Source organism: Beta vulgaris, chromosome 1, assembly GCF_026745355.1.
Source record: "Beta vulgaris subsp. vulgaris cultivar EL10 chromosome 1, EL10.2, whole genome shotgun sequence".
NCBI lineage: Eukaryota > Viridiplantae > Streptophyta > Magnoliopsida > Caryophyllales > Amaranthaceae > Beta > Beta vulgaris.
The window spans coordinates 41,003,243-41,028,786 of NC_079202.1; the positions used below are offsets into that span (position 1 = coordinate 41,003,243).

Sequence of the window (25,544 nt, forward strand, 5' to 3'; positions counted from 1 at the left end):
TAAATTTTGATTGGATATGGAAGTTGAGTGTCCCTCCTAAGATCAGATTTTTCATGTGGAAAATTTGTTTAGATGGTTTTCCTACTAAAAATCATCTTGAAAAATGTGTGGAAGATCCCTTGGGAAATTAAAAAAATATTATTTCTAATCCAGGGAAGGATTTTAGGGCTTTTAATTCTTTTTGTATCACTCATTGTTTCCGCGAGGCAAATCAAGCTGCGGATTTTTTTGGCTCATAAGGTTCACTCGGTGCGGATTCCTCATCGTTGTTTTAAACTTCATGATTATCCTGCGTTCCTCTCTATCATCCGTAAGGATGTGTTAGGTTGGTCCTATGTTAGGGGCTAGCCTAGTTTTTATCTCCTTATCAAAAAAAAAAAAAAAAAATTATCCTGTCCACATATATAAACTCTAGTAAACTAATTATCTTCTAGAGAACAACAAATCAGAGAGTAAATATATTAGTTGCATTTGGATTTTCTTGTGCGAAATAATATTTTGCCCCAAATCGGAGATCAATTAACTTATGCAATAAATTCAATTGCAATATATAAACTACTCATAAAGATACTCCTATGTCTTGCTCACTTGATAAACTTGTATAATATATATCAAACCACTCTTATCAATTTTGATGAGTGCAACATCAATAATTTTCAAGATCCCCAATATCATGCTTAATCTCAATGTTGTGTCTTGCCCTTAAACTAATTTATTTACAACGCGAGAGTATTTTCAGCATATTTTATATACTCCATCTGTTTCTTTTTAATAGTTAGACATTACCTTTTCACGCTTTCCAATGTAAATGTTTGAACATATATTAATATCTCTAAATTTATAAAAAGTTGATATTCTAAAAGTAATAATTATCGAGACGAATCAAACAAAATCCCACATGCTTATATTTTTCCTTACCCATTAATCACATATGATAGTCACATATAAATTTATGAATAGTATCAAAACTCAAAATGTAACCACTAAAAAGAAAACAATGGAGTATAACTCTTTCAAATTTCTCAAAATGAGTAAGTTACACCCAACTTGACTAATTTGTCACATTAAAACTGTGTTCATGTCTTTATACTTTGATGATGATATTTCCAATGGTCAGTTCTTATTAAACCAACCATCTAGTCAGGCAAGAATTTAATCTAATCTATCACTTGAATTTAAATTATATATTATGAATTCGGCTAGATAATGACGTGACATCTGACACTAACCGAAGCGTCTTTTATATTGTTAAGACAAATCTTTACTCGACTCTTTCCAGAGTGCTTATGCTATTATAGAGCATGTTTTACTTGAGGTCTGAAAATATATATACTTTTTAGGAGTATTGTCTCAATATAATCCCTTGATAAAAATACTAAACAATATATCTTAAGCTTGTAAAATATGATCAATTTTATCTCCCCGTTTTCTCTTCATTATTTCAATCCAAAAGATATCGTGGAGTATTTATGATATTTTATTTTATAAATATAATTTTATAACAAAGAAATAATTTTCTTGGGAGTGAGATTTGTTCTATCATGTTTGTTAGGAAATGGTGGTGTAGCGTTTGATCAATACAGAACAAGTCATCAAAATAATAAGAATGAGAAAACGATAAAGAAAATAAACAAAAGGATTTACATGGTTCGGTCAAATTAGACCTATGTCCATAGGCGTGGGATTCCAGAGCTTCGTCTCTATAATGGAGAAAAACAAAGAGGATATACAAGGAGTCCTAAAATCTTAATGGCTTAAAGTGTGTTGAAACAATGATCACCAATAGGGTCTTTTTATAACATAAGGAAACCCTAATAAACCCTAGAATAATCTCCTAGTATAACTCTAATGGCGGCATAATAAACTTAGGATAAAAAAATATAGTAACCCATGAAAACGCGTCTTCCGGTCGGTTGTTGCTGCCCTATCGGGCTGAAACCCGCCCGGTCCGGCACGAGATGAAAGTCCAGTTTCGACAGCTTTTTGTAAAACGGCCATAAGTTTCTCGTTTCTCGGGGAATTAGGCATATCTCTAGTCCATAGAAAGCTCTTGTAACAAGCTATCACCTCCAATTTTAATCACATAAAAAACATTTATAGATTGAGAGATATGTGCATTCAAACTAGGAAAAATTGACAATAGAGGTCTGAACTTTGGGTGATAATTTTTAAAAGGTTTAAACTATTGATTGACTTGTGTAGGTTCCAACTTTAGGGGGTCTTAACTTTTAGCGGGCCTCAGTGACTTAAAACTGACGATTTTTTAAAAATCTCACCTAGGTCCTACTTCCCTCCCACAATTAACCCTTCTGGTGTGACCCAAGTTTTACAAGTTATGACCTATTAAGCCAGTTTCAAGTTAATACCCGCTAAAGTTAATACCCCCTAAAGTTGGGAACTACACAGGTTAATCAATAGTTCAGACCTTTTAAAAATTATCACCCAAAGTTGAGACCTTTATCGTCAATTTTTCCTTCAAAATAAGCCTTATGTCATTTTCACAAGATTTCAAGTCACAAATAACAAATCTCCACCTTAACTTGAAACCGATCAATCAAGATAAATCCACCTTACTTGAACTGAAAACCAAGAACTGATGCTCACCATAAACATAGAACCTCCACCTTAAACAAAGTTCCATAAGCCTACTCACTTTAAACATTCAAAGAACAGACATCTTCTATAAATTGTGTACTGGTATGTCTTCGGACACAAAACTCTGAATACGAAACTATCACATGGCCTAAATTGAGATTATAATGTCATAACGCCAAGCATGCTTACTCAAATTGACCAAACTCTCTTCAAACACTTATTCATCTCAACAACAAATTTAAGCAATTCTAGAAAAATAATTTTTTTTTTTGAAGATAAGTAAAAATTCATAGCTCACAACCAAACCCAACAGCCTAAGGCAAGCTAACAAATCCTAACTGCCACAACTAATATTGGACATGCCCAACATTACAAATCATTTATCCATCTCCTATCAACATCTTTCACCTTAGTAATAACAATCAGTACAATTCTATGCTTGACTATAGCTTTAATTTCCTATACAGTTTATCTACAGTCATTATGAATTGGTCCTAGTAGGCAGTGTTTCTATTCCTCCAAATCAGGTACACTGTAGCAGCCACAGTAGCCATTAGCACCATCTTCCTAGTCTTGCTACTTTTATATCTATTCTTTAACCACCTGCATGATTGGAGAAAGGTTTCTCTGCAGCCATCTTATGCCCACCCATTGCATAATGGAGTAAATACATTGTTCACTAAACTTACACTCAAATAGCAAGTGCTTGATTGTCTCAGGGTGCTGCTGACAGAGGAGACCCTAGTCATCAACACACACATTCATTTGTTTCAATCTCTGCCTTGTCTTAAGACGATCTTGCATAGCTAGCCACATTATCAATCTGTGCTTAGGTAAGGTGTACCTATTCCACACATACTTACTCCATGTAACTTGCCTTCTATCATTCAATAGAGCCTTGTAGTGTTGTCTAATACTGAATTGACCATTCATAAGCCACTGCTCCCCATTTGTTTTCTCATTCATTATATTCTTAGCTTGGCATACATACTTCCAAGCCCAGCTGGCATGACTTGGGGCAGTATAAGATCCCCAATTAGCTTCACTAATGTATATTCGATTTACCCACTTCACCCATAAGTTGTCTTTTTTCTGAGCCACCCCCCAAGCTAGCTTACTAATAGCAACAATATTCCATTTCCATGTATCTCTGAATCCAAGACCTCCTACCTTCTTCGAATTATATAACTGCATCTAGGCAACAGCCCCTGCTCTTGTATCATTGTGGGTGCCATACCATAAGAAACATCTACAAATGGAATCCACCTCTTTCAAGACACTCTTTGGGATAATAAACTATTACCCCAGTAAGTGTGAATGCTCATTCACACACTATTAACAAGTTGACAGCGAGCTGTAAATGATAAATGGCGAGTACTCCAAATTCTTATTCTATTCACCATTTTCTCAATTAGAACTTGGCAGTCCATAGCCTTCAGTTTAGATGTTGAAATAGGTACCACAAGGTATTTGAAAGGCAGCTTCCCAATTTTAAACCCACTAACATCAGTAACTCTCTGGATTTCCATCTGATTCATCCCAGTAAAATATACCTCTGATTTATGCTTGTTAACCTCCAGCCTTGAGGTGTGAGAGAACATTTGAAAGCCTTGTAGGATCATGTAAATTGATTTGAAGTCACCTTGACAAAACAATAATAGGTCGTCAGCAAAACAAAGGTGTTTTAGTTGCAAGCTTCTGCATTGTGCATGATATTTAAATCTCTCCAGCTCTCCTACATAAGCCAATATTCTATCCAGACAGTCCATACATAGAGCAAAAATCAAGGGGAACATTGGATCCCCTTGCCTTATTCCTCTCTGAGCAAGCAAAAAATCCTGTAGGAGCTCCATTTAGCATTAGTGAGAACATAAGAGTTCTAACACACACCATAATCAGCTCAGTAAACTTCCTAGGGAACCCCACACCTTCAAGCACTTGCTGGATAAAGTCCCAGTTGATTATATCATATGCTTCTTTCAGGTCTAGTTTCTTCATACATCCAGCCCTATTATTTCTCCTCTTGTAATGTTTGACTAAATCTTGGCAAATCAGTACAGTGTGAAGAATACTCCTGCCAGCAATAAAGGCCCCATGACTACCAGACACAATATCAGGAAGTATTCTATTCAGCCTTTCACTAATCAATTTTGTTATACACTTGTATAACATTGAACAGCATGTAATAGAACGGAATTCACTCACATTTTCAGGTACTTTAACCTTTGGAATTAAGGTTAAAGTAGTCACATTAATGACTTTCAGGAGTTTACCAGTTCTAAAAAAATCCAGAACAGCTTCACTTACTTCATCACCAAGCAGTGCTTGCAGAAACAACTATTAAACCCATCAATGCCCAGAGCCTTATCATTGGGGATACTAAACATCACCCTCTTAACATCCTCCTTGGTGAATTCAGACTGAAGAATTCTTAATGTGCACCTCTATAATCCTGTTTCCTTTTTTCACAATTGCTTCAAGGACAGCATACTTTTGTTCTGCACCAGCAAACAGGTTCTTATAGAATTTTATAAACACTTCCTTCACTTTTTCTTTTTTATTCTGCCATACACCATCCATATCATGAATAGCATGCTATTATGTCTTCTTCTAGCCCTGATAGCTTGATAAAAACACCTTCGAGTTCTCATCACCACATTTTAACCATGTCAACTTGGCTTGTTGCTGCAGTATAGAGTAGACCATTTTCTTAGCTTGGCCATATTGTTCCTGAGCCACTTTTTCAGCAGAACATAAGTTAACATCCCTGGGGTTCAAGTGCAAAGCAGTTTGGACTTCCATCAACTTTGCTTTAGCAATACCAGCAGCAGTCTCAATGTCATTCCATCCCTTCCTTTTTATCTCCCTTAGAGCCAGCTTTATTCTCTTAAGCTCATAAACCACCCTATACATAGCACACCCATGGACCTGCTCCCTCCATTCTTTCTTCACAATCTCCAACAGCTTGTCATATTGGCACCAAAAATTAAGAAACCTAAAAGGCTTCTTCTGATTATAATCAGGGCACACACACACTTGGTGTATGGTCAAAATCCCCCTCAGGGAGGACACTTACTTCAGCTTGCTCATAGCTATCTAGCCATCTTTAGTTTGCTAAAACCCTATCAATTCTGGAGAATACCCTTTGTTCTCCCTCCTGTTTATTGCTCCAGGTATAGTATTTACCTGTAGCTTTTACATCAATAACTTGACATTCATTTAGGCAAGACAACATAGGAGCAATCTCTCCCCTTCTCACCATACTGCCAATTCTATCTTCAGTGTTACTCACATCATTAAAATCGCCCAAAATCAACCATGAGCCAACACACCTGCTATGTATCTGTCTTAATCCAACCCATAATTCATTCCTACTTTGCTGGTCACTAAATCCATATACAAATGTGCATTCAAAACCATTAGCCCCATTCTTTGGTTGCACAAAACAATGAATATATTAACTATTCACAACCATGATGTTTATTGAAAGCGTTAGGACACCATCCCACCACTATTCGCCCATTATCATGACAGCTCAAGTTATGAGTGAAGCACCAGCCAGAACACAAATTTAAGTAGACATTCCCCCAGGTTCTTCATTTTCACCCTTGTTTCCAAGAGGCTAAACAATTTTATGTTGTGAGAAATTATAAAATTCCTCACTTCATTTTGCTTCTTTCTATTGTTTAGACCTCTTATGTTCCATGTCATAATGTTATCCATCAAGGCTAGGGGACTTCAACCCCTGACCTTTATCCACCAATTGAATACCCAGAACCTCTTCATTACTCCTTTCACTTTGTTTCTCCTCTACTGGCATTACAACATCTTCATACTGGCAGTAGGTACCCCTTCAATTTCAGTATCCTCCTTTATACTGGCAGTAGGTACCCCTTCAATTTCAGTATCCTCATTTAAAACATGAAATGAGTTGTGAACTGGAACCAGAGATTCCTTTTGCACCATTGCATTACGCAAAATACCCACATGTTGAAACCCATTAGTATCCTTCACCACATTCCTCTTTTGAACCCATACCTTTTTACCACCATTTTTCCTACAATTTTACATTTCATGCCCAAACCCCTGGCACTGTGAGCACTGAATAGGCCTCCATTCGTACTCGATCTTTTGTTCCACCATAGTGCCATGTTCATTGCAAAATACAATATTGTCAGGTAGCTGTCCATCTATTCCAAACCTCTACCATGACTCGAGCAAAATTCAACTTATCCTTCTCCTTCGTAGCTTGATCCATTGTTACTACTTTGCCAATGATTCTAGTAATTTTAAATAAGCTTTTCTCACTCCAATACTTGAAAGGCAGATGAGGAAGTTTAATCCAAATATGCACATTCACTACATCATCCTTGTCTAGAGTCATATCTGGATCCCACAACTTCGTGATCAAAGGTTCTTGATCAAAAAAATTGAAAACCTCCCGTCATCCCCTTAAGACATGATTCCATAGAGTCAAAACGCATAATAAACATACCTCTACCCACCATTGCTATTTTGTTAATCCCTAACATTCCCCAAATACGCCTAAAGTAGCCTTCTATTACTGTCATCGGTGGGTTTGCCCCCAATACATAACAAACAACAGCCGATGACCAATATTCTATTTCATCTTGAATATCATCAGCATCTATTGTAACAATGTTAGGAGACTTACTTACAGGTTTCTCTTATTGCTCCATGTCCTCTGCCCATGACAATCTCCTCGCATTGCTCATTGCCTTTTCGCTATTGTGGATTACATTGAGCCAGTCCGAGAGCACTGACTTTTCCACTGATTGCTGACCAATAATTTCATCAATAATTTCATAACTAGAACAAAATCTAATGCATAACCAGGATATGTTACTTTATTACAAACTGAAAAGCAATCTATCATATACTCCATAGCAAAATCCACACGATTTCTTGTTTCACCAAGAGATCTCAAAGGGCACCAATCATGAAGAGATCGTAGAAACCGCAACCCCAATACTTGTAACCCTAAAGTGCAATATCATCATCAACGACATCGTTGGCTGTATTTGCGGATTGGTCCTCATTGGACTTTTCCCTATTGTTCTTTAATTTCCAACACCCAACTTTGACATGACCCTTCACGTGACAATAGTTACAGATTTTATTTTTGCTATAGTTCTTACCATCATGAGGAAAGCATTTGTTTGAGAAGGATTATGAGATTCATTAATTAACTTATTATTAATTGAATCTCTCTGAGTTAAGGCATTCTTAACATCATGCAAACTCAAATCATCTCTACCATACAATAAAGTATCTCGAAAATGCTTATACGAAGGCGGTAAAGAAAGGAATAAATCAGGTGAGGCAAGTTGGAGCCCCTGGGGTGAGGTACCAGCGAGCCATAACTACGCTTCTCTTTTTTTAATCCCAAGGAATGCCTAAGAGAAGAGGTAACAACCTAATAGCCATATCCTCATCATTGATTTCAACATCGATGATTTGCAAATCCATAATAATAGAGAAGAATTCATCTAGATAAAACTCAAGATTTACCTTTTTCTAGACTAAGATCATGAAGTCTAGATTTGAGTAGTAGAGGGTTGGTCATGCTCTTTGTCATATAAGTGACTCCAACTTCAACCACAAACCCGCAACAATCGCCTCTTTAGTAACCTCTCTTAAAACTTCATTAGATAGACATAAATGAATTGTCGAGAGAGCCTTTAATAGATCTCCTCCCACTTATCATCCGTCATAATACCCCCACTCTTTTTGGATGCACCTTCAAGAGCCTTGTGACAACCACTTTGAACCAAGATACTTTTTATCTTCAATTCCCATTGACCAACATTCACTTGCCTATCAAATTTCTCAATGTCGGATTTTATTGACATAATTTAATCAAACTCCTCTATAAACACCAATGACCTTAAACCTTGCTCTTGATACTAGTTTGTTAGGAAATGGATGGGGTAACGTTTGATCAATGCAGAACAAGTCAATAAAATAATAAGAAAGAGAAAAACGATAAAGAAAATAAACAAGAACTTAAGGATTTACGTGGTTCGGTCAAATTAGACCTACATATACAGGTGGGAGATTCAAGAGCTTCTTCACTATAATGGAGAAAAACAAAGAGAATATACAAGGAGTCCTAAAATCTTAATGGCTTAAAGTGTGCATCAAACAATGGTCACCAAGAGGGTTCTTTTATAACATAAGAAAACACTAATAAATTCTAGAATAATCTCCTAGTATAACTCTTATGACGACTTAAACTTACGGTAAAATAATATAATAACCAGTGAAAACACGTCACCCGGTCAACTGGTTCAAACTGCCCCGTCGGGATAAAACTCGCCCGGTCGTTCCCGAGATGAATTTCCAGTTTCAATAGCTCTTTGTAAAAGGGCTATAACTTTCTCGTTTCTCAGCGGAATTGAGCATATGACCTGTGGATGGAAAGCACTTGCAACAATATATCACCTCTTATTTAAATCACATCAGAATCATTTGTAGATTGAGAGATATGTGCATTCAAAGTCAGCCTTATGCCATCTTCACAAGATTTCAATTCACAAATAATAATGTTATATTGCTATACATTTTTGATACTATCATACCATCAATAGATGATACATCCCTCTTTCGTTTTGTTTGGAACATCATGTTTTACACTTTCTGAATCATAATGTTAACGATTTATTATGAAAATATCCACTGAAGTAAAAACAACCGCTCACATACTAACAATTATTTTAATTACAAAATCAATAAGTATAGTCAAGATTAATGAGTAAATAGTATTAAAAATCAAAATCTTCCAACGATAATAAAAGAAGTCCTATTATCTTTCAACATAAAATATTCCCTACAACCATTGTAAATCTTACATGGTATAATCACATCCTTCCCAACCAATTAGAATATGATAAAAGTTATATTTGTTTTTTTACTGATTTTCAAATCCTCTTATTTTCTCAGCATCTGAAAGAGTTGCATTTTCACGTAATGCAATAGTTGTATAAAATTAAAAAAAAAATATTCAAGGATTAACTTAGATGATAGGTTATGGTAAAGTGGCCCATGTAAAAACAAGTAGAAGGCTAGAAGCCCATGTCCCATTCCTGATACAGAAATCTTTACATAACTCCATACATAAAGTACTACATAGTTATGCTTTCTCTTACTGCACTTCCTTCTTCTCTCTTCTGTTCTCCGCCTTCGTCTTTCTCTCTCCTAACTCCCAAACCCATTTTCAGAAATTTAATCATGAATTCTGCTGAACCCACTAAAGAAACCCTAACTTCCATTGATGAACAATCAATCAATCAAGATGATAATTCTTCCAAAACTTACTTCGATATTTACGGACCTCAGGTAGTATATAACCTATCTTCTCTCTTTTTTTAATCATTTTGTTTTGAGTATATTTATTTGCTAATTAATAGTATTGGGTTGAACTTAATGAGGCTTTTTTTTTTGTTCAATTAGGCAAAAGCTGAGGTTGTGTTCAGTACTCCTGAGCCTAATTCCAGTTTGAGTTTGCAGGTAGGTGTTTTTTTAAAAAAAATTCTAGTATTATGAGTTTGTTTATTTATTTTTGGTTTCGATATATGCTGCCCTAAGGATTAACAATAACAAAATCACGTGTTAATCGATGTTAATGTATAGTAATTGCTTAATTTTTCGACATTTAGCTTGTTCGGCTTTAAGGGTTGCATATATCATTTCCCATTATTAGTGTTGTTATTATTTGGGGTTACCACCTTTTTCAAGGAGTGTGAATGTGAATGCAGGATGTTCAAGGGTTGGTAACGTGGGTGCTTGCTGATGGTTATATGCCCACTTGGGTTTTTATCAAAGTAAGCATTTGTTTCCGGGTTTAGTTGCTTTATTTTTGTTGTGAAAGGATCTTAGTAAGTGGTTTCAAGATGACAATTATATTAGTTTGCAGCTTAGTAGGGATTTATGTTTTTATCTGTTTGGTTTTCCCATTGCGAGGAGGGTATTTGATGTACACTTGCCTACGTTTATGGATTAGCACTAGGTACTGTTACTTGTCAAAGAAATGACTATGATATCTGAATAAAAGGACACGTATATATGTGCTAATGAGGGGATTGTAAATTACTTCCTCCTTTCTATAATAATTGCAACATAGATATTGGCACATTTTTTGAGAAATCCATGTGAAGAGGAGAGAGATAGAGATAGATAAAAGGTAGGACCCGGAAATGTTCAAATAATATGAAGCTTCCAAATAAGAGAAACGCTGCAATTACAATGAAGTATAAATATAGGGATACTTGGAATTCCGGGGAATCTAGGGATGAAGACGTATTTCTGGTTCATTCCATCGCCTTTTATTTTGTTGCGTGAATGATGATGATGCATCCGCCTCATACAGTCATTTGCGAATTGAAGTTTGAACCTTTTGTTTTTCTGATGAGGCTGAGTTGATTCATCTTATTACCTCACAACTGCAGTAGAAAGTTCGCTTCTTTGACACAATTATCAAAATTTGAAAGTATGAGATACTCTTTGCATTCTCAAATAAATGGAACATGGGGCAACGAAGAGTGGCATGAAAATTAAGGGGCAACATAGGAAATAGGCATAATATTAAGAAGACACATGTGATGATGAGAAAGGTGGAAAGATCACCCGTGAATATTGATGAGGGGGGGCATGGGAGAGATAAACCACAATCCGAAAATGGGATGTACATCTATTTCAAAACAAAGAATGATAAATGTTGTACTTATTTGATGACCATGGAAGTAGTTCAGTTTAGGATGTACTGTGGTTTTGGTCTCGGTGTTATTCATGTGCTCTGATCTCTGGTATGAGATGGATTGCTTATGAGCTTGGTCCTGCAGCTCAAACTTAAATCATCAAATTTTCAAGATAGAACTTCCAATTTGAATGTCAACCATGCACTTTGATCTTTTCTTTTAATTCCTAACGAGGAATAATATCCTAGCTAAATTGCTAATCACTTTACTAATTTCCTTACAATACATATAAGGTCATTTGCATTTGCTGAAAATTGCTGATATATTAACATTATGTGCTGCAGAACAAGCCTCTCATCCCGAAAGTGGCTCTTGTATATGTTCCAGGCCTTGATGCAGCATTATATATGTCACATACAAAAAAATTTAGCAGTTTGAAAAAGTGTTGTGGCAATCCAAGGCCAGTTCAAGCTTTAAGGTTGGTTATGGCTTAATCTGCTTTTATTTTGTTTGGATATCTTTTATATTGTTTACCTTGTTAAATTTTTTGTTTCCCATGCTAGCTGTTTATTAGATGGCATTCAGACAATTGATGCCCTTATGACATGCAAATTCAAAAGAAAAAGAGACGAACCTGATTTAGCCTCCACGATACCTAACGAGTCTTCCATAAAAGGTATCTAAATTCTAATTCTCTTATAATATTGAAGAGTCAACTTTTTGGCTTCTTTTGCCGTCTCTTCCTCCATTCTTCTCTTGTTCAACGTTCATCATTCGTCTGAGTCTTTTGATTTTGTACATGCTGATTTGTTTTCTTAATTTCTTACTATGAAGCTGTACACAATGTATATCATTGTCGCTGTGATTGTTTACTAGTTTAGTTGCTGGTTTGATTTCTATCAGCTATTAGACATTAGTTGTTGTATTGATAGTTGTAATTTTTCTGTTGATATAGATGTCATTGGTCATGTAAATGAACTCGCAAGACGTGAAACGACAGTTGATTGTGCCAAAAGATAAGTCTAGGTTTCAGGGATCTCCTCAGGAATGAGGACTAGAGCTATTGATGGATGGAACTCCTGAACAGCTCAGCTCAAATTTATATTTGAGTAGTTAGATTGATGATCTTTTTTGTGTAATCTAAATGTCTTTAAGGTAATAAACATTAATTTATAATGTATAAGACATGAAAGAACATCTGACTTTTTCCTACCATTCTTCAACTCTTAATTATGTCGCATGTACCCGTGATTTGCAATTGACACTCAGACAAGGACATGCCTCCTAATCAAACACTTTAATATTCAACTAAATATGTCAATACTCTTGCACCGCATATTTTTAGGAAAAAGATAAGAGGGAAAGAGGGGAACTTTTATGGATATATTAAAGGAAGAATTGATTATAATAATCCCACCTTTACCTGGTCCCCTCCTCATTTTTCCACCGAGACAACCCCCCTCCCACCCCCCACACAACGTAGTGGACGACGACAAATTGTGGTTCTACAATGGAGATTTTCGAAGAGAATGAGATATTGAGGAGAGAGAATATTAGTTCATCGCAGGAGTTAAATCATTTGAGCGGATTATGTAACAAACTAGTTATTAGGCCCGGGCTAAGCCCCGGGTAAGAAAAAATTTCAATTATTAATATAATACTTTATGATAATAACAATAAATACAATTTAGCCTAGTGGTTAAGACTGTATTATATGTACTTGAGGTCTTGGGATCAAACCCTATACTACATGAACTAAAACTCCCTAGGGGTAGTACTATAATGGTCAACACTGCTCTTCAAATGGTATCATGCATACATAATTAATTTTAAATTTTAATGAACATGCAAATTTATTTATTTTTAAGGATGCAAGGGATATGTTTAATAACATTAACTAATTACAACACATATTTTTAATTTTGTGGAAACATGGATCATTAAGAGATGTTAGATGAGATGGTGATTCTTTGAAAATCCTTACGTAAGGTCAGAGGTTCGAACCCAGGCTTCAGCATATTTATTTATAAATAATGATCACTTGACTTTGTTGGTTAACACACACGTGGCAAAATTCTAGTGGCAGGAGGAGAGTGCCACGTGGCGCATCGACGTTGTTACGCACGCCTTTTAATATATATGTATAGATTCTAGCGTTGATGAGTAACTACGCATAGGGGCAACATGAGACCATTGGTTAACATAAGGAAGGCACTTGGAATTGCTACACGTGAGACCTGATTCATTTTCATTATGATGACAGATGATGATTCATTTTCATTATCATGTGGCGAGAGAAATTGACGACAATTTCTTAATAATTCGGGAGTCCTTGTGCATCTTCAACGACAAAGGAGACATCTTTTGATTGATGTTAATGACCGTTGAACCTGAACTATCAGGTGGTTCTAGCAGCGGCGCAACCGCGAGTGGAGGAGAGGAGGAAGAAGGAGAAGGTCGTTTGGGGTGGTATGGGAAGGAATTTCGGGGGTAGTGGGATTAGTGGGGAGGCAACATCAAGAGGATGAGGTGGGAGTGGGGCCGTGGTGGTGATGATGGAGGACAGAGAGTTGGGTGGCAGAGGCCAATAAGTTGTTGAGGGTTTGAGGTTGACGGTAAAAAATGAAAAAAAGGGACTTAATTAATTAAACTTAACCTGTTCGACAGGTTTTAGGTACAAATGACCAATGTAGGAAGATAATGGATTCAGGTGGGATTATTAGAATCAATTTTTCCCTATATTAAAAAGAAAAAATTGTCAAGAATAAGTCAACCTTTGCGTTGATCGCTTTTAACAAGTCAACCTTCATTTATTCCAGTAGCAAGTAAAACTTGTACATGAATTAGCTTTTAACAAGTTTTTTTACTTATGACCTGAACAACCCCTACAATTTTGTTCAGTTTTAACAGGTGTATATTCTAAAACTCATTAAATATTGTTCTCTATAACATATTTGCACTGCTTGAATTTTATAAAAGTTCCGTGAGAAACTTAAAACTGAACAAAATTATAGGGGTTGTTCAGGTCATAAGTAAAAAAACTCGTTAAAAGCTAGTTTATGTACAAGCTTTACTTGCTACTGGAATAAATGAAGGTTGACTTGTCAAAAGCGGTCAACGTAAAGGTTGACTTATTCTTGACAATTTTTCCTATTAAAAATTGCTTGAGAATCAGAATATGCATAAGAACTAGCAAATGAGTCCAAAACCTAAAATGTCCTCTCAAAAAGAAAAAATAACTGCCAAATGTGTGTATATGTTTGTTACATCTTGCATGAAATGCTCACACAAAAGTTTTTTGAAATAAGAATATCTTTCATGAATGATGTGTCCCTGCACCTATGTCTGATCTTACGATAGTATCTCAGGCTCACCATGTGAAAATTAAATTTTGAGCCCTGGCATGTATGATACCTATACGTACCCTGCACCTGCAACTTGTAACCATGTGCAAAGCTACTCATGTATGGAATTTAGGGCAAAATGATTCAGAAATTCAGAAAAATTTATTGTCAGATGTTGAAGACTAGGATTCTTTCAACAGTTATCCTAAGACTAGAGCTATTTATTGATGGGATTGCCCGAATGACTCAAACCGGTAATTGGGAGAGATATGGTGATGACATAGTTTTTGTAAACTTATATAGGCATGGGTTAGCCAATCTCAAGCATGGTTGTTGGCATGCTTGTTGCATATAGGAAACATGGTGGGTTTTGACCCCTCTATCCCTGCATCTCTAGTGTATCTACTTAAAGTACAAGATGTATCCTAGAACCTTGTTTACTACTTCCTCCGGTTCCTAAAGATCTTCCCTTTTTCCGTTTAAGTACGTTTCCAAAAGATCTTCCTTCTTTTACTTTATTCCTTATTTGGATTTTTTTTCCCTTTTTACCCTCTCATGTCCCTATCATATGGTCCATCATTACATTGTTAATTCAATTTTACTTCCTTTTTCTCTCCTACTTTAACTCCTTTTATTTGTTTATTTATCTTAACCTTTTTCTCTCTCCTACTTTACCCACCTCACACCCATACAAATTGATCCTCATTGGTATCTGTAGTAACAACAACAAGGAAGGTCTTTTGGAACCGGAGGAAGTATGTATGAGTTATGGAGGCTAGGCAAACGATAACAACTAGTTAAAAAAGAGCATGTCGTAGCAATATAAAATTCGGAGAATATTTCATTCCAATGTTACCTAATTCGCTATCTAATTCGCCTTTTGAATTCGCTAATTCGCCCAAAATGGGCCAAAAATGAACCAAAACCGACAATAATTCGCTTTTCTCAATTCGTAATTCGCGGGGCATTTTAGAGAATTAGGTAACACTATTTCATTCTTACCAAATTGGTACAAAATTCTATTTGAATTCTTGAAAGAGAACAAAATGAATTAAAGGTTGGGTCGATTGAATAAATGGATCGAGCCCTATGGTTCAAATTCTAGGGAAGAAAGAACGAGTTTATCTTCATAATTTGAATGATTTCCCGATCTAATTTTGGAGATCGAAGTAAAGAGCCAAACACACACATAATATTATGGGGTAATGGGTATCATTGCATGACTGTACTGCTTGTTTATATTTTCAGTTAAAGCCCTGAAAATGAATTTTATTCGTAGTAGTATATGATTTCTGTGCAACTTTTTGCATCGGGTGTAGCATGAAAGACTAGTATAAAGATGATCTCTGTTTCTGATGCTAAGATTTTACTGCAAATGCAGAAACTAATTCTCCTTCATCCAACTTATCCTCAACTGAGCTTATGAAGGATTTACCATTCCCTCTCACATATTATACGCTGACAGCAAAACAGCTGGAGGATAATGGATATTGCCTGAATCAACCTGGTGATACTCTATTTTCTTTTCCTCTGTCATACTTTGCCTAAGCGTTACATGTTGTCTGATATTTTTCTGTACATAATGTAGGTTTCCGTTCTACTTGTGCAGCACCTCCTGGTTCTTCCCATTGTGAAGTTTTAGCCCTTGATTGCGAGATGGTAAAATGCGACATAGTTGTGGACTGCAAATAGCTTTTTTTTATTTTTATTTTCTAAGGTTTTAACTTTTAAGTTCGGCCTCAACGTTCCATTTTTCATCCTTAGGCATTCTAAAATAGTACTACACAGGTTAAATTTAAATGTGGAAACCGGAAAGGCAAATACATTTTTTGTCGCTAGGCCTAAGCATTATTTGCTTCATTGTTGCTTTGTTCTCTTAAGAAATTAATATTCTTATTCGACTTTTTTTTTTGTTAAATATTGGATGGTTACATTGAGAATGATTATTTAAAATCTGGTTTCAGAAATAAGGCTAATGTCTTGAGATTCTTAGTTTAAAGTCACTAGTGATTAAGTCATTTGAAAAATTTATTTCTACAATGTGTCAGTGGATGGGGGATGTAAACTGATGGAAAAAGTGGTAAATTTCTGATATCTCTAAAGCTCTGAGGGGGAGTCCTAATGGTAAATTTTCCGTCTGTGTCATGCTTGAAGTTATCAATGTTTGGGAAAACTGCCGTTGGATACTGCTGAAGAACTTTGTTCCACCAATGTGGAAGTAATTTGGTTTACTACTATAGAACTTATTGCTTGCATTAAACTTAACTTTTGCTTCTTTTCTAGTGTATCACGTGCAATGGGTTCGAGCTGACTCGGTTGACACTCGTAGATGTTAAAGGTCAGGTGCGTTCTTAACGTATTTTCTGACCGCGACATAGTAGCTACATAGAGACTACATCATACAAGTTCATGTCTTTGTCGATATTACGTGTTTGTCTAATTTTATTTTCTTCTGAAGAATCCTTATAGAGATGCCAGGCTTGAATTGTGTTATGTTGGTGGAATTTGGCTATGATAAAGCAATTCACGTAATCTTTGTCATTTTACAAAATTCACTGTTCCTCTCTATTGTTAGACTTTTAACTGTTAGATAAATAGTGCAACTTCCCAGCTAACCCACCATTTCATAAAATGACCAAATAAAGCTACCTTGTCTTGTGTTCAGTCATGCTCCAATTTTGGGATATTAAATATCTTTCTCAATAATGATTAATATGCTGTAGTTATTTTTTGGGGTGTGGACTCTTAGGCTTGGCATGTCATCACTAATGGATGACGTGCTAGGCTGCTTAGTTGAGGAAATGGCCATGATATTTTTTTTTTGGGTTGGGGGGGGGGGGGGGAATGCTATGATTTTTTAAGTTGTCTTTTGGTACATGTAGTTAGACAGGGTATGCCCATAGTTTTGCCAGGGAATTTTTCTCAGATTGACTGTCTTTGGGTAGGATGGTTTACTGTGCTCTCCTGGGGCAACAAAATTGAGCAGCTGGTTATATTCTTATTTTTTTTGTCTTGAAGATTCTGTGTCTTTGTTAGCTGTGTTCACATTAGCTTACCACTTCTTTTCTTCAATTGGTGTAAGTCTTGACTCAGGAAATAAATCTTCTCTCTGTTTGCATGATTGTGATGTATTGTCCAATATCAAATTGTCTAACTTTATACTGGTAGCTACTTGTTTACTTTGTTCTATCTGACCTTATTGAATCTGTACTTCTTTTTTCCAGGTTATGTTGGACAAGCTGGTCAAACCATCAAACCCTATTGTTGATTACAACACAAGGTTTCAATCCTGTGAAAATTGCCTTGTCCGGTTCTTGTTCTTCTGGTTTATCTATGTATTTTTTGCTTTTTGCAGCTTACTACTTTTTCGGAATCCTGCTCTTTTAGCTGAATATTTATGTACTTTTTGCTATTTGAAGCTTAATATTTTTTGCAATATAGAGCTATTCCCATGTAGACTTTAATTTTGATTGCTTCCAAGTGGCAATCCTATACAAGTGAATGGGCGTCGTTGAGTCTGACGCCTTGCTAGTGCAGCAAATTCTCCAGACAGATCATGAACTAATCAAAGATATTTCCTGCTGATTACACTTTGAATTACTAATCCTATCCCCGACCCGGGATTTAGAAATTTCCAGAATAATAAGGACTTACTTGAATTTATTAAGACCCAAAGTCAGCAATAGTCACCCGTGTGCTGCCTTGACAGTTGCTCCTCATGATTGACGACCCTTAGGCGCTCTATCAATTACTGAGTTAAAACGGTTACATAAAACTTCTATTATGATTAGTGTGCTGAAAAAATAGGCCTTCATGTTCTTTTCATCACCCAATTGTTGCTAGCTGCTTGAGACAAGTCCTTGAGTCTGCAGTTATATTACTTGGACTTTTCATTTAACCTCTAGTACCCATGTTGGATCTTCTACATTGTGATTTGGCCATGGATACTTGACACTTTATATAAAAGTGAAGTTTTAGCCGAGTCTCACACTTGAACACCAACGAATGTCTGACTTAAGCACCTGAGTCTGAATGAAACAGGTCTGCAGTATGGCTGACTGCCTGACTTTCATGGCCCATATATGTCCTGAAGTAGTAGATATGTGTGTTTAGATATCTTTTGGAACAATCTGCCATGATGCTAGAAGTGCTCTTATGTCTTTGGATGAAGAAGCCAAAAGGCTAGGTAGATATAAGTTTCCTTTTTACCAAGGGATGGTTATGATCGTTATATTGTAAATTTGCTCTGGACTTGAGCTACATTTTCCTATCTGCTACTCCACACTCTCCGCTTCCAACATTTATATGGGTAGATTCTCTCTCATTTATATCTCTGTTCTGGTTTTAGGCACATCTATTTGCTTTTGCACTATGGTTGATTGGTTGTCATAGAATAAGTGAATCTATATGAGAAATTAGTAGTCACACACCATTACCTTAGTGTAAGTTTTCTTCATCATCAACTCAATCTGAAATTTCATGGTTTCTGTTGATACTTTTTGCATAGCTGGCTGACTTACCTAAATTGTATGACAGAGAGGTTGGAGTCAAACATGTTGACTTCTTTCCTGTTGTGGGAATGGGAATTACAGTTTCACTAACTCCGACTGAGTTTTCTTTTCTCTTTCATAAATGCATCTCTATTGGATAGCTATGACGCAACTGCTTGTTAGTGATAATTTTTTTCACATTGTGTGTTGGATTCCGAAATTCTATGTTTGACATAAATACTTCCCTCCAGCCTTTTTCCTCCATTATGAGAGATGTGCAAGGACATCCATAATGTGTACCTTCTGTGAGAATGTACTATTCTCATGTTTGATTGTTTTATTTTTAATTTTTGGCTATCCTTTTTCTGGTTATGATGATTTTTATGAGTTTATGGTACTTTAAGAAGAGGAAGCTTGACAGTTTTTTTTATGTACTGAACTATTCTTGAATTAATTTCTTGGTCAGTTCTTTGACTTTTTGTGGTAACATTGTTATCAGATATAGTGGTATCACACCCGAGATGTTGAATGATGTATCTACCAGTCTTGAGGACATTCAGGCATGACTTTGTCCTTTTTGCTTTTTCTTTCTTTGTACTGGATGCATTGTCATCTATGCTGTTGCTACTGTTTCGTTAAATCTTGTTTGCTTTGCTGACGCAGGAAGAATTTTTGAAGCTTGTTTATAAAGAGACGATCCTGATTGGACACTCATTAGAAAATGACTTGCTGGCACTAAAAGTGTCGCATGATCTAGTTATTGATACTGCAGTATTATACAAGCATCCTCGTGGGGGCTCATATAAAACAGCTCTTCGAGTGCTTTCCAGAAAATTTCTTTCTAGAGAAATACAAGATTCATGTTGTGGCCATGACAGCATAGAGGATGCTAGGGCAACTATGGAACTGGCTTTGCTAAAGATTAAGAATGGCAAGTGAATCTAAATCCTGTTTGCCACTATACCTTAGTATTCTGAAAATAGGGGTGATGATTGGTTGAGAACTAATGGATCTAGATGCTCGTAATTTTCTTTTCAGATGTCATTTCTGTTTTTGTGTGTTTTACTAGTCATTGCATGGCTGATAAAGTTCGTAGTTTAAGAATGGGCTCTCCTAAGAGCTATGTTAGGAGGCTTGGTTTAAGTGACCTGAGAAGCTGGTCAATACACCTTTGCTTGTTCCTGTTGCTCTCTACCTCGTTTTCCAAGTCAGCTCTAGGATGCATCGTCATTTGCTCTGGTTGCTCCCGGAAAGAAATAACTTTGAAAATATTAGGTCCAAAATGGACTCCCCTGACCATCATTGTATCTACTCTAGTATCTACATCTGTCTAGTTGTGACTTATGATATCTTAGGACGAGTACACGAGAACCAGTTTTCAAGGGAGCCGGACTGATATCTTAGGACATCTCAAGTAGAATATATGAGTACGTCGTGACTTGCAGGTATAGTTATATGCACAAGAGGAACTATGTGGGCATTTCTTGGGGAAAAAATAGAAAATTAACAGCATCCTATCTGAAAAGGATGGTATATTAAGTTAGAAAATTAATATGGTATTGTGATATTTGGCATTTCCTGGAAGACTGTTAGTAGATTTATAGCAGTCAAAATTTTGAGAAAGATTCATGTGTGATCTTTGAAATTGTGATGGTGACGGCATGCCCAAAGTCTTGCTTTTGAAGATGTGGTGTGACTTCTTGCAAATTGTGTTGTGGGCTCTTAATCAGATGCTTCACTGAGCTAGGGGAAGAGATTTGGAGACTTATGCCACAGGTTGGGCCTTGCTAGCCTGCAAAATGAGTAATTTATCTCAATGAGCTTCAAATTGTAATGTGAGGAAGTAGAGAGAAGGGAGAGCAAGATTTTCTTGAACATGATGTTAATTTGCAACTGTCAAAAGAAGAGAGATTTGGGGGGGGGGGGTACATATACCTCCAAATGAGAGTCTGTGCTCTTGAAGTGACCTAATGAATTCTGGTCATTTATTGGCTAATTAATTAGAGGGTGACTAGTGGTACTAATGGATTGCTTCCTACTTCCATCTTGATCTTATAAAATAATTATAAAATCCGAATTAGCACACGATCCATAGTAACTGATGAAATGGATACATGACTAATAGAGGATGCTTGTCACCCTCTTAGAGGCACACCTGTCAAATTTTGTATGGGCACCTGGCGTTATGTAAATATGGCCACTTGGCATTGCGTAATATGGCCACAACTAGTTGCTTTAATTTACATAATCAACTGTCTTAACTTTACAGTCAGGGCACTCTGCCCTCTGCATAAACAGTGAAAAGTTTCTTGTTTTTAATGTTTCTTGATATGTTTTCTGGTTTTAGGGCCTGATTTTGGCTCACCTAAACAATTTGTTCGGAAGAAGCTTCTTGCTGTATTAAGTGAATCTGGTAAAACATCATCGTTCATTGATGATGTTTCAATAGTGAAACGTTATGCCTCTGGGACATGCCATGCATTTCCTGTCTCATCTGATGATGAAGCACTTTCTAGAGCTTCAAAAGAGGTATTTTAATATAGTGCCTTTTCATGTCTGTGGGGGAGAGAAGAGGGGGGTGTGGTGGGATGGAACTGTCTTATTGACTAATCTTGCGTGTTTTTCCAGGTAAAAAATGAAAAGGTGCACTTCGTGTGGACTCAGTTTTCAGAAATAAATTCCTATTTCAAAAATCAAGTGGATGATGACGAGAAATTTAATGCACGGTTAGCAGAGTTGATAGCGTTTCTAACTTGTCAAAATAAGTCTTCTGCAAAAAAGGGAATAAAGTGTAGTGTACCATCAACGCTCAAAGAGATCCTAACTCGCACAGATTCCAGAATTCACAAGCTGTATTCACATTTACCTGTGAATAGTATGCTTATCGTATTTACCGGTCAAGGAGACACTGCAACAATCCACAGGTATTCTTAACAGCAGATAATGCATCACTAACTTCCTTTCTGTCGTGTGTCATTCAAGTTTAGAATTTTGTATGACAAGTCCACTTTCTCCAGCTAGTACAATTGCTATGATGGTCGTGATTACTAAAGATTATGGGATGAATAAACTTTTGATTATACTGATTTGATCGCTCCTTCAGCTGTTTGGGTGATGGATATCAATATCATTCTATTAGAAGAACTACTCTTGCATTGTCCATATTCTCGATTAGTCTACTGGACTGACATTCCTAGTGTCATCCTGAAAACACCATCTTCTTTTCTTACTGTCAAACATAGTAGTCAACTAGTGATACCATTAGCCTTGTATCTCTTATGAGGCTCACATATGGCACAATGTGAGGGTAAGCTAATTTGTGCCCTGACTGCCCTCACCGTGACTGGTATTGTTATTTAGGGAGACAAGATGGAGTCTCTGCTATCTATGCCATGCAAGAGCTAGCGACAAGTTGATAACTGATAAGACATTTGAGCACCCCTTTTGACTGTAGATTCAATATGTAAGTAAACTTGTTAGAAACTTATACTGTCTCAAGGTATCAGGGTTTACCTGAGCTCCTCCAACCTAGCTCTAGAGACTAGAGAGGGTCAAGAGAGTGTTAGAACAATCTTAAGGACCTCTGTAAGAGATCATTATTAGTCCTTCTCTCTTTCTCTTTTCAGCTCGCACTCTATGCTGAATCTATAAATCACCATTTACCTTAACCTGTTTCTCTTTGCCAATCTGATTTTTGTACTACTTTCCAGTTTCCAACATCCTGGACCTATGCTTTTAATTTATTATTATTTGTTCGACTACATCCTCACTTGTACCGCAATCCTAATGGGGTGTGCTTCAACCCTCTGGCCTCGTCATGATACTCTGTCAGGCTTGCCTAAAATTTTATTTTCCTGTCGTAAAGTCATAATTTCAAGCTTTTGATTTGAGAGTAAAGGATGATGCAACACAACCAATTGACATGGAAGTTCCTTCCATCAAATTGTATCATCTCTAATAGACAGGAGCAATACAAGTAAGATATGCTTCTTCGTTTATCATAATGCCTCGATGCTCAAAGAATCCTGCGTATTCTATTGCACCAAGGGACTCGCACAATAAGTAGAATATACTTGTTAAAATAATACTGTACTTCATTGTAGAGATCTAACTCCCTTTGTAACAATTAGTAGGAAATGGGAACATATCTAGATTCAATTGATTATATCTCTTAACCGGTTCAGGTTTACCTCCAACTTTCCTGGCTAGCACACAAGAAACAAACTGAGAATAGTCCTAGACAAATACCAAAACTGAGAAAACAAGAACTGTATGTCTGTACCTGCTGCATATTGCATATTCTGTAGATTACCTAGCCCTGCTGCTCACTCTGGAGCGCCACAACTTGCTCTTGGTTATTGCTTAATCTTCCATTGCATCTCTTTAGCCTCTTAACTTTAGCGAACTTGTATCTGAAGCAACATCCATGCTTCGTACTTGGCTTCAGTTGTAGCATCATCCTTTGCACATTTGCTGCTTTGTTAGACCAGTAATCGTTGTAAGCAGTCATCTCATTTAGCTTTAACATTTTCTCCGTTACAGATTTTTGTTAGGTAGATAGCCACGTAGGGCAGTTACATAAGCAGGATTTGATCCTAGGTCTTGGGTAGAACCCCAACAAGATTCACCAAATAAGCTAGCTGGCTTCCTCTTCTCCCTGTTTTTGAGCTAGTCAATGACTACGGTGATATTGGATGATTGTTTCCAGTAGATGATGGGATATGCATAAAGCACAAATAAACCATATTGAATTGTTTCCCTGTTTCAGTTTGTTTTAAATTTGATATGGAAGTTGTTCTTAGTCTTATTTTCTTTCTGTGGTGATACTGATTTTGTCTGCTGACATTCCACTGCTATATGTCTATGCAGATTGCGGAAGATGCTGACAGCAGAATCGAAAACCGAAATATGCCGTGAAAAACTCATCAAGGTTTTGGAAGAGCTCCAGGCTCAAGCTGAAGTAGGACTTTGTTTTGTGGGTATAAAACATTGATTTCTGATACTCATACATGATGTATACCATTTGTTAAAAAATGAAGACAAAAAAAGGAAAAACGATAACGAGGCTGCCAATTTGTTTCTCAACTGGTTATACCCAGGATGAAGAGCATAAGTGCATAACCAATTTTTGTAGTATTATACAATTGATTTTTAGTAACAAGAATTACTGGCTGTCTACAAATGAGTTTTTGACTTTTCAGCTTATACTTGTCTTTTTCCTGGTGAATGACTTTTCAAGTTCACTTTTCACGGATGATCTTTAAAACATCCTCTGAGAAATGCTAACAAAATGCACTGTGATTTTTTTCAAGTAAGATGAATATCCTGGGGGAATTTGGGGATCTGTCATTGTAAGAAGTATGAATTTATCACTTGTTACAAGGTAGAAGCTCCAACCGAAAGGCCAACCTTATTTTTTAATGCATTTTGAAATACTATCTTTTACATCAATATCTTACAGAAACCAGAATACCAGATGGACCTAGACGTATGTACACCAACATGAAGAAATTTCTTGACTTTTACTTAATTCGAAATTCTAATATTGAAAGTTCAAAAATTATTCGATAGGCGGCCTAGTTCTTACATAAAGTCAGACATATTCAAGTCAATATTTTTCTAATAAGTCCATTCGATCTCATTCTAACCATCATTCTTCTTAGACATCTAGAACTAACCAAGTCGTTCGTTTTGTTATCTTTCCTTTATTTTTCTTTGAATTCCTAACTACTTCCTCTGTAACAAAATAAATATTATACTTTTTAAATATGGTTTGTTACACTTTCTTTTTAGGAGACAATTTTTTTCTATCTGTCTCCTATTACATGAGTCCCTCTTTTTCTTTCTTTCATTCTCTCTCCTCTACAAAAAATTGTCTAGGAAAGTGTGTTTTTAAAAGTGTAACATCTATTTTGTTACGGAGGAAGTATAACAAATAATTAAAAAACTAACCTGATCCCCTAAAAAAAAACAACTAACCTGCTAGTCTTATTGAATTGAGTAAACTAGTCACTAAATATGGATTAAACTAGTTAGTAAATGAATTACATAATGTGATTATTAATAGATTAAACTGGTCGCTTAGTAGATTAAATTAGTCACTATATTTTTTTTTCTGATACTAAATTCAGGTCATTGCCTAATTTTAAATTAAAAATACGCGATCTCTTATAAATCCAACTTTTAAGAGTTAATCTTATGTCATGATCTACTCAATTAATTTTTTTTTTCTTAAAGTTTTGAGTGATCTTCTCTATATACAGTTTTTTAAATTCTTTTCTATAGATGTTTATCTATCTACTTCGCTGCCAGGAACTTCTCTCAAGTTCAATAACAAATTAATGATCTGATTGTAAGACTTTTTCTATTATATTCCCCTTCCGCTTTGATGTGAATTC

At 36.1% G+C, this 25,544-nt stretch overlaps 1 protein-coding gene across 3 annotated transcripts; it reads left to right on the forward strand.

Annotated features, from left to right (window-relative positions):
* The first annotated feature begins 9,693 nt into the window (after positions 1–9,693).
* LOC104905711 (small RNA degrading nuclease 5) lies at positions 9,694–24,328 on the forward strand. 3 transcript variants are annotated; one of them, XM_048643457.2, is made up of 14 exons: positions 9,695–9,954; positions 10,069–10,125; positions 10,374–10,439; positions 11,657–11,790; positions 11,876–11,988; positions 16,038–16,163; positions 16,245–16,315; positions 16,940–16,999; positions 17,881–17,966; positions 19,646–19,706; positions 19,810–20,077; positions 21,494–21,675; positions 21,775–22,070; positions 24,016–24,328. In XM_048643457.2, exons 1-14 carry the CDS (start codon positions 9,751–9,753, stop codon positions 24,137–24,139), a joined length of 1,848 nt encoding a protein of 615 aa, XP_048499414.1. In that variant the 5' UTR covers positions 9,695–9,750; the 3' UTR covers positions 24,140–24,328. The 3 variants fall into 3 exon arrangements, with proteins under 3 accessions (XP_048499419.1, XP_048499414.1, XP_010692621.2); XM_010694319.4 differs by having other exon boundaries at positions 17,881–17,936; XM_048643462.2 differs by lacking the exon at positions 10,374–10,439 and having other exon boundaries at positions 9,694–9,954.
* Positions 24,329–25,544: the final 1,216 nt, after the last annotated feature.

What these genes read in the sequence shown, in the direction of transcription:
- LOC104905711 (XM_048643457.2), top strand. Translation starts at nt 9,751, where the DNA reads ATGCTTTCTCTTACTGCACTTCCTTCTTCTCTCTTCTGTTCTCCGCCT. An exon ending in TCGTAGATGTTAAAGGTCAG is followed by an intron (nt 17,000 to 17,880) that starts GTGCGTTCTTAA and finishes TCTTTTTTCCAG; the next exon opens with GTTATGTTGGACAAGCTGGT. An exon ending in GACACTGCAACAATCCACAG is followed by an intron (nt 22,071 to 24,015) that starts GTATTCTTAACA and finishes ATGTCTATGCAG; the next exon opens with ATTGCGGAAGATGCTGACAG.